The sequence below is a fragment of the Alligator mississippiensis genome, chromosome 10, assembly GCF_030867095.1.
Source record: "Alligator mississippiensis isolate rAllMis1 chromosome 10, rAllMis1, whole genome shotgun sequence".
Lineage (NCBI taxonomy): Eukaryota > Metazoa > Chordata > Crocodylia > Alligatoridae > Alligator > Alligator mississippiensis.
In genome coordinates this window covers 59,893,012-59,905,759 of record NC_081833.1, presented here as the reverse complement: position 1 = coordinate 59,905,759, position 12,748 = coordinate 59,893,012, and the positions used below count along the sequence as shown (strand labels likewise).

The window sequence follows — 12,748 nt, the reverse complement described above, 5'->3', positions numbered from 1 at the left end:
GTTTTCAGTCTTTATGTAAAACTGTAGAGACAAACAGAATGATTATGTGCTGCCTCCAGTTTCTGCTACGTTGTGTTAATAGCATTTTATTTTATTTTTTATTCCAGCATGGGGCCTCTGTTAACCTTTTTAATACCAAGGGAAATACAGCACTGCATGAGGCTGTGATAGGAAGGCACAAAGCATTGGTAGAGCTGCTTCTTCAGAATGGTGCATTGACCCATATTAGGAACAAAAGACAGTGTACTCCTGTAGACTGTGCTGAGCCAGTAAGTACAAAAGTTTGCTTGTTCCTACCCATTGGGTTTCTTAGGAGAAAATAAAAACATAGGATCGTCACAGCACCATTTCCAGTCACTCCTAAGGCAAGATATTACTATCTTTAACAACTAGATAACGTGTAAAAGTTATTCCAATTGCCTAGCCATATAATAGTAAGCAATTATGTTTGACACTTATTTTAAAAGCTGCTATGGGTCCATCTATAGCAGGGGTGTCACACCTATGGCCTGTGGACCAGATCTGTCTGGCAGGCGCACGTTGTTGTATGTCCATGGGTCTGGTTTAGATGGCAGGCATCTGGGGCATTGGGAATGCATGTTGGCAGTGGCCGGAAGTGGGGCATCAGGACAAGGCAAGCAATAGCTGCATAAATGCCACTGCTTCTACCTTCTTTCTTTAAAATCCTTCCTTAAAACCCACTTCATCCAGGAAGTCTTCCTATGCTAGTGATCTCCTTGCATTCTTCCTGACTTGAATTGAGATTGGTTTCCCATTTAGGTGAAGATCATACCAATATCTCTTCAGAAATCCTAAGTGACTACAGTTGTTTGAAAAGAAAAAAAGGTAGGAGAGGGAACATTTTAAAAAATTAAAAAGCAACAGTCCTGATCAGGAACTGTCGTTATCCTGGGAATAGCCATGCTCTGGGGTTGAGGAATTGAGGACATTGTCCTCGCCAGCTACAGCACTTTGGGAATCTAACATCACTGCACATTTCATCGTCTTTCTCCTTAAGTAATGCTCAAGATACCCGTATACAACTGGACTGTTCTGATTAGCTGGGTACGGTGGGAAACCCAAATAAATAATGCCTAGTTAAATACACAGATCTGACCTTCCCATTAATAACTACTTGCTCTACAATATTAAATTATAAGGGATTATTGCACTTTTCCGGTGATTAGACACTGCTTTCAGTTTTGTGCCCCTGGGGAATATGATAATGGCCATAAAGTGTGCTTCTGCCTGTGCGGGCTGGGCCCTGATCCCGCTGCCAAGTGCGAGTCGGGAGGGGGGATCCGCGGCCCGCCTTTGCACACTCGGGCTGTGGCCAGCAGCCTGGGCACGCGGGGTTGGAGAGAACCAGTGGCGAGCTAGAATTAGTCACCAAATGCGTAGTGGTTGATTGAAAAGATTGTTTACTTACACCCAAAGATGGTAGTGGTGTAGGCTGGACAGGTTTCCAGGCACAGCTCCCGCTTAGATCCTCGCTGGAGGACCACGACAAGTTCGATTGCTCCCACGGAGTTGTTTAAGCTCTGCGGGTCCGGTTTGGTTCCCTGGTCCCCCCGGAGTTGTTTAGGCTCCGTGGGTTCAAAAATTGGGTTTACAGGAAAGGGATACGTCTTTGGATTGCGCTCGGCGACGGGGAGAGGCTAGAAGCAAAAACTCCGTGGGTTCGGTTGTTAAGCCTCTTTTGCCTGCTTAAGAGAGGCGCATTGGGTCCGCGAGGATCCGCAGTGCTCAGAGATCTTCACACAGTGCGAAGTCTCCTCCTCCTGGTATTCATGGAGTCCTCCAGTTTTCCCCTCTCTCTCTCCGTCTTGGGCGGAAACCACCTAAGCCTTTTGTATGGCTAGCAAGCCAATAGCTAGCCGCCACGTGTGCCTACATTTGGAACTGGCCAATAATGTGGCGCGAATCCAAATACAAATGGTGGGAACTCCTTTGCAACGTGCATCACTAGTATGCAAAGAAATGCACCCTGCAAAGAAGCTGTAATTTGGCGGGAAATCCCCCGTTGCACCAGAGTTCTCTCCCGCAGCAGAGAACTCTATCGTGCAAAGAAAGCTACAATCGGCAGGAAAATAATTTAGCAGTGCCGAAGCGCACGCAAACAAAAAACCCCACACCTTTGGGTTGTGACACTGCCTGGATCTTATTACTGACATTTTTGTTTATTTATGTTAGAGTAACATAAATAACAGCTTAAATAGCACTTTATACTTTCCCTGACCTGTCAGCTTTTCCAAAATACTGAACAGTTTAATGATAGAGCTTCTGTGGAGGACAGGTGTAAGCCTCCAGCTCAGTGGAGGTTGTGGAACAACGCATGCATTCTGCTTCTGTTCAAACTTGCGACTGAAATGCTAATATAATTTTAGGCTTGTATTTATCCCAGTGTGTCTGACTGTAGGTTATAATTTTTTTACTAAAAGTGATTACCCTAGACTGTCTGCATTGATTACTGGAACCACTAATCTGTACAATGGCTGGATATTATAAAAGTGGTGAAAAATAAAAACTTTTTTAAAATTAAGAATTCCAGTATCCTGAAGTTGCTACAAGCAACACCAAGCAATGCACCAGAATCAGCAGAGGGAGGAGAAATAGACAGTGAGCAGCATATAACTGGCAAGATCAGGAAAAAAGGTAAATGTCACAGTTTCACTGGTACAAAGAGAGAAAAGGTTTGGGAATTAATTGTTGCACTAGATCCAATATTGTGGGGTTATGGGTCTTTTTTAAAATTAAGGTACACGTAGCTGTTTCACATGCGTATTACAAGTAACACCTAAAATTGTGCTGACTGAGAAACATAGGAAGAGGGAAAGTTTAAAAGAAACAAACAACTTTACCTTGTTTAAAGTTCATGTCTGCTTTTGCATACTTGGTACTGTATTTTATTGCATAAAATGCACCCCTGAATATAATACACATCCTGTTTTTTTTAAAAGGTATCATGAAGAAAATACTTACCTTGGGTAGCAGTAACCAGGGAGCCAAGCCTATATTTCTGAGCCTGGTGCCAGCCCCATGCGCCAAAGGGCCCCTGGACTGATCCAGCGCATTGTGTCTGGGGCTGCCTGCCATTTTATCCTGGGACAAAATGTGGTTGTTCAGAAGTCAGTGTCTGTTGTCCCAGGATAAATTCTAAAATGGTTCGTGGGATAAGAAATAGTAACAGTTTTAACTTATTTAATGGATAAACAAATTCCAGTGTTGATTTTTGAACACCTGCTTTTCAGTCTCCAAAATATCATAACCCTGTTGCCATATAAGTACAACTTAAAACATTTTTAGAAAGGTATTAATAAAATTGAATTAAAATTTAATGGGTTTCATGAATTGCATTTGTGATCCTTACCCTATGCATAGCTTACGTTGTGTGAAAAAACTTAATGAATGATCTTTTCCATCACTGCTTACAGTTTGCTTCTATCATGTGTATATCCAAAGTTATTAAAGTTTAACATTGCACAAGGACTTTATAAACACCCTGTATTTTGTAGATTACCAGAAGAGCAAAGTTTAGAGCAATATCTTTGTGCTAATGGCAGAAATGTTACTTTCAGGGAAGATTGTGGTTGTTTCCCAAGGCAGTAAAAGAGATTACTAATGAAATTAACAGGTGAGGCAATGTGATGGTACCTCAGCTGATTCTGGTTGGTGGTTTACTCCTGACTGGTGAACATTTAAATTAAAGTTCTTGAACTCAGGAATGATTTTTACTTAGTTAAGAAAATCCCCTACTAAAGCTGCGATAGTCCTGATCAGAGCTATCTTTCTTTTTACAACATAGTGATTTACAGTTTCCAAACCAAAGAAAATATTACTCTGGTTCAGATCTTTCCAATTATAGTTCTAATATGATTTTAAAATAAATTTCAATTCGTCAATTTTTTAATTCAAAACTCTGCTTGTTTGATGCTAAATTATGGTTCAAATTTAATTTTGACCTTTTTTGTTTTAAACCTGTAGTAAATACTAAGCCATTTGAGAAAGCAGATGATCCAGTCAGCAGACGAATTCAACTTGTCCAATCAATCAACAGATTTAACAAGTAAGCATAGAACCCTTGTTGGAAGTACCCTGGGTGATACTTCCCAACAAATACACATGACTCTTCAAAGAAGAAAATGGATTAGGTGTTTATCACAACCTGGATGAGCCCAGCTTGGGGTTTGGCCATACATCTCCCATTCATTGCAATGTGTAGCCAAATACGTTTTGAAAATCTCATCCAAGATGTACTTCATAATACCATGTGAGAATCCTGATAATGATGATACTTAGATGTTAGTCTGCCATTTTCACTTAAACACTAATGTACATAATCTGACAGAAACTGTTTTTATCCCCACAATATAGTAGACCATACATTTTTAAAAGGCACATGAAACAGATATTTGAGTCTCAATTGTTGTTGAAATGTTGCCATCTGGTGGCTGGTCACTGTGCAAGGCAGCTTCGCAGAGACTCTTGATGAGGGTGTGTCGCTTTGTAGTTCACAATGATCCTTTTTGTGTGTTTCAGATCAAAATATTTGCGGAGAACAATAACAAGAGACAAAAGCGTCCCTAATTTTGATGATGAATTATTGCACCAGGTAGGAAGAACGGCTCTCTTGCATTAGCTGTATTATTATTTTTTTTATATGGGATATTAAAATATACTGAATGAAGCTTCTAAGTCAGGTGGGCAAAATCCAGCCTGGGGAGAGATTTTTCATGGCCCACAGTGGGTCCCTTGGTCCCACCCAGGCCAAGTGCAAGGGGCAGGCTAGGCCGTGGTGTGTGTGGCCAGTCCCATCGGCCACGGAGTGCAGCGGGGCTGGGCTGGGCTGGGCTGGGGTGGTGTGGTGGTCAGACTCTATTTCCCAGCAGCAGCGGTGCCTTCTGGCTGCTTCTGCCGGACCCAGCCCCGCTGCCTGGGCACCTTGGCCCATCTGCCCTGGGCGCACCACTAGGGGTGGGACCCACTTGGGCAGGGCCTCTGGCTGGGTGGCTAGGATAGGTCCACAGGCTGCTGGGCTGCAGTTTCTAGGAGCAAGACAGGCAGGTGGGGCTTGGGAGACCCCAGGATCTTGGGGCAGTGACATGCGAGGCTGGGACCCAGGGCAGAGCTGCGATCTGCAATTCACACCCCTGTGATGGGCACGGGTTCTGCAGGCAGGGGTGTGCAAGGAGCAGATCACAGCTCTGCCCTGGGCCTAGCCCTGCACTGTCACCGCCCCAAGATCCTGGCCCCAGATGCAGCTCCCATCCTGGCCATGTGTCCTGCCTGTGTCTTCCAACCAGTCTCCATGGAGACCCTGGGATCATGGGGCTGTGACATCGTGGGGTTGGGGCCAGGGCACAGTCCCAGTTCTGCAGGCAGGAACATGTGGGGAGAGCATTGCACCTCTGCTCTGGCCCTGCGCTGTCAATGCCCTGAGATCCTGGGGTTTCCATGGAGATGGGCCAGAAGCTGCATGGGTGGGCAGGGAGCTGCATCCAAGGCCAGGGCCAGGATCTTGGGGCATTGACAGCACAGGGCTGAGGCAGAGCTGCAATCCCTGATCCACTCCCTGCATCCCCCTGCCTGCAGAACCCATGCCCATTGTAGGGGCATGTGGGGGGATTGTGGCTCTGCCCCAGCCCCGGGCTGTCAGCACCCCCTGCCGTGTGATCCCGGCCTTGCCTGCCTGTCCCACTCCTGAACGCCGCTTCCCACCCGCAACCCCATCCCACATAGGGAGTTTTGGTAAGCTGTTCGTGGGGGGGGTGGTACTGATCCAGCCTGCAACAACTCAGCAAAATTCCCTATATGGCCCACCGGCCCAAATAATTGCCCCCTTATGTCTTAAGTAATGATGGATGATGCAGGTCAAAAAGAGAGACCAGCTTTGATAAGCCTCCAGAGTTTGGAGGGATGGGCTTCTGAATATGTGTTCCAGGTAAAAGTTGCTTTTGCATTATAAGCACTAAATTGTACATTTCTAGGAAGCAGTTGTTTGCCATTTGATTGGTGAACTAGATGCCAGGACTCCTAAAATCTAACCCATTTGTGCCATTTGAATTTCTGCAGTGACTTGGGCAAGCCACTTTATCTGTGATTGAATCCTCTGCCACTTTTTAAGGTTTTGTTTCCGTTGTTTCAGTAATGGGGATCAGAAATAAGCACTGGTTTGTGTTCTGCATCTGGACTCTATATTTTAATCACTTTAACATTTGGGAAGTGTCCAGTCTTCCAGTAGAATCACCCAGGAGAATCACTCTGATAAACAAAAGAGGAGGAAGAGCAGGTTTGAGAAGATGAAATAAAAATAATCAAAGAGGAAGTGACCCAAATAGCGAGGTCTTGGGAATAAATATAGAAAGTCTGGCCTAGCATACAAAATCCAAGAAGCAAAAGGGCTCTTTCTCCAGACCCAAAGTGGGAGTAGAGACAATCTGACTCATTTCAGCTGTCTTGGAAGGGTACAGACACCAATACTTGCAGTAGATATACCTCAGATATAACTTACAAAGGTATGTGAGAGGTGCTGTGGTCATGTGGACAACACACTAACGGAGTCATGGGACACCTTGAATTTATTCCTGGCTTTTGCCATGGTAGTGTAATCTCAGGCAAGTAAACTGTATTCCTGTTTCCTTGTATATAAATGGGGGTAATAATTATTGTGTTTTGTACGGCAATTTAAATCCTTGGCTATATGTCCTCAGTAGTATTTATTACACTGTAGTATCAAAACACCTTGAAATTAATCTTTTAGCACATATTTAAAATTGAATCATTTGACTTTTGTCAGGGAATCACAAAATGCCTTTAATATGAATTATTCTTCCCCTCCACACAGATGGCTATTAAGAACTTTGATAAAACCAAGTTAAAACCTGTTGAAACACTGAAACAGAGCAGAGCTAAGACGACTGACGCAGAAAGCAGTGGTGAACCTGTGACAGATGATGATGCAATAGAAGCTCCTCTTAAAAGTAAACTAATGCATCGAAGACACACTGTTAATGTGGCACTTTCAACAGAGGATGTCAGTGAAAATAGCGATTTAACCAGTCCTAGAGATCCAAGTATTTCACAGTCAAAAGACTGCTTTGATGACTTGCTTTCAAAACACTGACAAGAAGTGTGAATTTCCTGCCAAAAACAGGAAAACCAGGTGGTGTCAGTATCAATATCCTCTTGCTGGGAATTAAAGAAGTAAATGAAGCTTGCAAGCTATGCTTTCAAAAATGGATCAGAAGGCTAAATCTTTAGCAGAGACAGAATGTTCTTGGCTTGCATTTTTGGAGATTGAATCCTCTCAGTTTATTATGAAGGTGCCTACCCAGCCAATGTGTTACTGATCTCGGCAAACTGAGACATATTGAGATGTCAAAGTATTTAGACAGAAAAATGACTCCCAATTCTACTATCAAAGCACTTATTAAAAATGAATACAGTAAAGAAGAAAAAGGCTATACAGTAATTCCCAGCCAACCACTCTTGTATTATAAAGCATTGAATTAGTTTTTCCTCTTTTTCTAATTTTGTCACTGAATTGGTTAAATTATATTTATTACCAGAAAGAATTAAAAAATGTTTATTTTTTACCATAACGCCACAAACCATGATGGTATGTATTTAAATATACTTTCTTTACTAACTACATCCTGGATGTTGCCACTAGTTGGAAAAACACAGCACTACAATCCTGTGCACTTCAACATGGCATAGAGATGTAGCCTTGAGGAACATAAAGGGCTAGAAGCCTGCAGTTTTTTATGATGTCAAAGCCCTTATTGGTTCCAATGGGACATTTATTTGGACTGGGTCTGTGAAATCCTGTCACAACAGGGCTAGGATGCTGGGAACAAAGCAAGAAGACCTTGACAAAGATCAGCTCTGGATTAATATTCAGATCCCTATTCAAATGTTTCTCTGGGCAGAAACAAACCTGCATAATGCACAAAGCTACTTTAATTTTTAACAAGTAAATCAGACCAAAATGCATAACTATTCACCCTTCTGTGTGCATACAAGCCTACAGACATAGCCACTGTGTAAGAACTTGTTCCTGCCTGCCTGTACTTATATGTTAATGAATATTCCTTACTCAAGCAAGTAGACCCATTTAAATCAATGGGGCTAATTGTCCAATAAAGATACAACTCATGCAGGAATATGTTATCTGTATTTCACAGGTGATCACTTTAAAGGATACTCACAGATAACTAGATGGAGGCTTAGATTTGGAACTTACTTCTTAACATGTTTCAGTTCAAAAATATTTTTTAAAAGGGGGTTATAACATAGAAATACTTGAATAAATATACCAGGTTCTTTACACTATCATTTTGGTTTACAGGTGATCACATCCAAGTAGCATTTTGTTTCTTTTTATAAACTATTTGTATGGACAAGTTTGGTTCTTTTTACTGTAATGTTGATGACCTGTTTGGGGCACCATGAAGCCAGAGGGCTTGCTAGAGGATTGTTTCCAAATAATTTTTTAATGTGAAAAGCAAAATGTGCAGCCTGTGCGCGCACAAGCGTTCGCAGATAAGGGTTGTGTGTATATTTTTCTAAGTAATTTATGAGTTCATCTAATTTTCTAATGTGCCTTGGATTTGTGCCAAATGATGGAAAAGAGAAACTAGTAAATAACGATTCTTGAAAACACTCTTAGCTCTGACCGCTTATTTAAATTGCGACTCTTTTGCACTTATTTCTTGGATTTTTGTGCTTCAAGTGATCTCTTGGAATTGCTGCTTTTAGGTTAAGTGCCTCTGCACGTTTCCTCCTTCCTCCATGCTTGCATCTTACTGAGCAGACAAAGGGCTGCGTATGAAGTTACAGAAACTTTTAATTTAAATGGGGTATTTCCTAGACCTAGGTTGCTTTCTTCCATGCTTGTCATTCCCTCCCTGTCCAGTACTGTCCACTCTTTATCACAAGCTATAAATAACTTGTGATAAAAGGATGATGTTCTGTGCTTAAGTTGTAGGTATAGGAGATGGGAGATTTGGTCCATGATCCTGGTCCCCATAACAGTATGAATGTGACCTAAGGCAAGTCACATTTCTGGTTCTCAATGAAGAATGGAAAAAATTATCTACTTAACCAAGGCAGATTGCACAGCTAAATTGCTACAAAGTGCCTGCAGAGGTGTAAAATATCATTTGTAAATTTAAGATGTGGGTAAAGTTTATCTGAAGATGGATGGGATGGACTCTAAAATTGATTATGAGGACCAACTTCCATTTTTTAATTACAGCATTCACTTACCAAAGGAGAAACTGACTTTACAGCTTGGTAAAATGTCTTGACAATGTGGATGATTAAAAAAAATCAGTTCATTAGATGCTTTTAATAGTGATGGCATATTGCCACTGATTATACGCAGAGACATGGGGATGAAATAATCAAATAGAACATTGTCTGCACAATGGCACTAGTTGAAACAGAGCAAGTCCATGTCATTATGGAGCTGTTTTACACCTATTATGTTGACTACCTCGGGAAAAAGTTTTGTTATGCTGTAAAAAACAACTGCTCCATTGGGAGATGGAAATTTTAATCCCATTCCTTTCAGTCTTTTGGAGAAAAGTCAGAAGAAAGTGAGAGTGGCTATGAATTGCTGATTTAATTACCTGAAGCTTTTTAATTCTGTTAGGAAAGTAATTCTTCTAGGAAATATAACTTTTGAATGCAAGGAAAAATCAATTTTAAGATGCTTAACACTCCAAATGTATTTCTGTGCAACTGATGAAGCAGCTTGGGTAACAGTGTTTATTATAAAAACTCTCAGCCTTGAAAGGTATTAATAACCTTGTTGCAGTTGTTATATGTGACTGGTATAGATAATTTTAGTGTTAGTGTCTTTGCTGTTTCCAACTGTATCTAATTTACATGAGAAAATCTGCATCCCTCATCTGCATCCTCATCCCTTTGCATTAGGGATGCTACTGCAACTGCCTACATAAGAGAGCTTCTCAGAGGTTTTAGCAATCTTATATTATACTGAGTCTAATAGGGAGTTGCATACTTATTAATTTGTTTGGCAAGTAGCCTTGAGCATGTATGCATCAGAGCTACTGAAGCACTTTGAGACGCAATGATCAAAGCTGAAATGATGAACATCAGCTTTCGAGCATTGATTAGGGTTTTTATTTTTAAAAAACTCCAAACAGCAATCCTATGTACTCTGCCATCCATTATTAAACAGTGCCTAACATCCATCACAGCCCACACATCCCAATCACCAAACGAGCACTCACAAGCTCTTCAGCCTTCCCTCAGTGGGCTTGCAGCCTGGGCTGCCTATCTGAACCAGCCAAAGCGAATTCCACAGATGGGCCCTCCCTCCAAAAATGTTCTCCCCATACGGATGACACTTGGTGTCTCTACTGTATGGCTGTCCACAACACAGAGCAGCAGTCCTTCAGGTAAATGGATGGGCTCCGGACTCTTTTTTTGTAAAACCCATCTATTTTTTTTTTCCAGATTAAAATGATGGCTTCCCTGTCAGACAGATTAATGAAATGCTAGGGGTACATATACATGTACACTGAGGCTGCTTAACACATCAGAGCAGATTTGATTAATCAAGCCTGCTGGAGTGTGATAATTTATTGTGCTCCAGCAGACTCCAGTGGCAACAGGGGTGCTTTAACTAAAGCTTGCTCAATGAGCTTTAAAGCAACCCCACTGCCATTTTTCAGTGCAGGGACGCTTACACACTTGATGCTCCAGGTGGTTTAGCTGGAGTGGCTCTGAGTCACCCTCCACCTCCAAAGCTTGTGTATAAATGGCCTACATAGCCAACTCTTACAACCTAGTACAAAAGGTCCTCCTTGATTGAAATAAGTTAATTTAGAAGGTGCAGGAACCTAAAATGTGTTTAAGGGCCGTTTTTGTTTTTTTTTAAATCAGTATTACTGCACCTAACCAGAAAGAAGGAGGGCATAGGGAACTGATTGAGAAAGAAATAAACAGGTACCAGGTAAATCAAATGATGTCAGTTGCTCTAGAACAGGGGTAGGCACCTCCTGGCACCTGTGCCTAATTAGTGGTATGTGGAGACATTTTCCTCAGCATGCCAGGTGGTGTGTGAAGAAATTTGTTTTAAAATTTATTTTTTAAGTTGCTGCTCCGGGCTCTCTGCCCCCTACCGCAGCCCAAGCGTACGGAGCCCCAGGGCAGCCCCTGATTCCTGCCCGGCCCCATTCTCCTCTGGCTGTTGCCTTCCCAAGGGCCTGGCTAGGCTGGCCTGCCCACAGTGCTTTCCCCTGCACTGCCCAGACCCTGCCCCAAATGCCTGGCCCCAGTGCAACAGGGTGTCTGTCTGCTTGAGTCCCAGCCCAGCCCACCCTCCCAGCCCTGGACCCAGGCTCTCTCCAGTCTGGGACCATTGGGGAGGCTTGAGCCCCCCAGCTGCTGAAGTATCACTGCCTCCATCCAGCCAGATGCTGCCCTGGACCCACTGGCCTGAGCCACAGCCGGCAGCAGTGAGAGACACCTAAGCAGTGATGGATACACGCACTTTCTCTTTTTCTCTCTTTCGCTCTCTACCCTTTTTTTCTCTTTCTCCTTCCCCCGCTCCCTCTCATCACAACATGCTTAACAAAAAAACCCAAAAAACAAAAACACAGGAACAGAAGTAGTAAATGAAGTTTTATTTATTGTCACCAGGTTTACAGTTTTTAGAAAACCTGGTATTTACTGTATATATTAAAAAAAAAAAAGGCAAAAAGCAACATTTATGATTATTACCTATATTAATATGCAGTACAACCTGCCATGTACCTCCCACCCTGGTTTTGTTTTTATGGCATGCTGGCACCTTACAAGGGAGACAGCGTGGTTTTTTCAGCACTCCAGTCAAAAACATTGCTTACCTGCTCTAAAAGATGTAAAAGGGCCACTGTGTGTTAAATGAGTCTTAGTTTGAGTTATGCATTTATCCTGATATGAGTATACCCAAGTCCTTTTTAATATAAATATGCTTGCATGCTGAGAGCTTAATACAGACCATGATATCCCAGTCACTCTAGCTATGATAGCCTACATTTTGATGGGAACGTAAGCAATTTTCAAATAAACTTGCATTGTTTTCTTGTTATTTTATAACTTGCACAATTAGAATATAAAACAGTCGATGCAGAAATAAACATCAGAGCAGCGCATATAATTCATCTCTGTGATGGCTCCAAACCAAGCCAAGTTGGTTGTTTTTAGTAAAAATAATTTGCATTTCTTATTCCCAGGTAAGATTTTTTTTTTTTAATTAAACATGAAGCTTTCTAGCTGGCATTCAGATTCTAGTTTAAAGCCAACGAATAAGCAGTTGGGATATACAGCCCAACAATCAGGTCAATGCAAAGGTGGTTTGTACAGAAGAGCTGGAGAACATAGCATTTATCATAGGTTGTCAAGGGGAGCTTTCTTGCCAATGTATAGTGCAGTCACAAGTCTCCTGTATAAGGTTTTTTCTGGTATTATGATTGGTCTCCAGCAGAGGTGGGCAAACCACAGCTCACAGCAGGGATGGAGGGATCACCTCCACTCTGGGTTGCTCAGTGTCCCACCCTGCTCCCCCTTGAACTGTGGAGGATGGGATGTGGCTCCCAGGGTGAGTAACTTTGGCCACCCCTGGTCTACAGCAACAAAAGCGAGCTTTTTTACTGCACAAACTAGTTTGGCTCTCTGAAAGGCCACAAATACATATAGATTTCTAACCATCAGGAGTGAGGTTCTGGAACAG

At 42.3% G+C, this 12,748-nt stretch overlaps 1 protein-coding gene across 9 annotated transcripts in view; it reads left to right on the top strand.

Annotated features, from left to right (window-relative positions):
* Positions 1 to 8,664, top strand: part of ANKRD27 (ankyrin repeat domain 27) — a 76,871-nt gene extending 68,207 nt beyond the window's left edge. For 7 of the 9 annotated variants that reach the window (XM_059713841.1, XM_059713842.1, XM_006260871.4 and 4 more), the window contains 5 exons: positions 108 to 269; positions 2,544 to 2,655; positions 3,985 to 4,066; positions 4,540 to 4,612; positions 6,845 to 8,664. In XM_059713841.1, coding sequence (XP_059569824.1) covers positions 108 to 269; positions 2,544 to 2,655; positions 3,985 to 4,066; positions 4,540 to 4,612; positions 6,845 to 7,123 — 708 coding nt within the window. In that variant the 3' untranslated portion in view covers positions 7,124 to 8,664. Of the gene's footprint in view, positions 1 to 107; positions 270 to 780; positions 847 to 2,543; positions 2,656 to 3,984; positions 4,067 to 4,539; positions 4,613 to 6,844 lie in introns of those variants that run through there. The other 2 variants (XM_059713846.1, XM_059713847.1) reach the window with 2 other exon arrangements.
* The last annotated feature ends 4,084 nt before the right edge of the window (positions 8,665 to 12,748 follow it).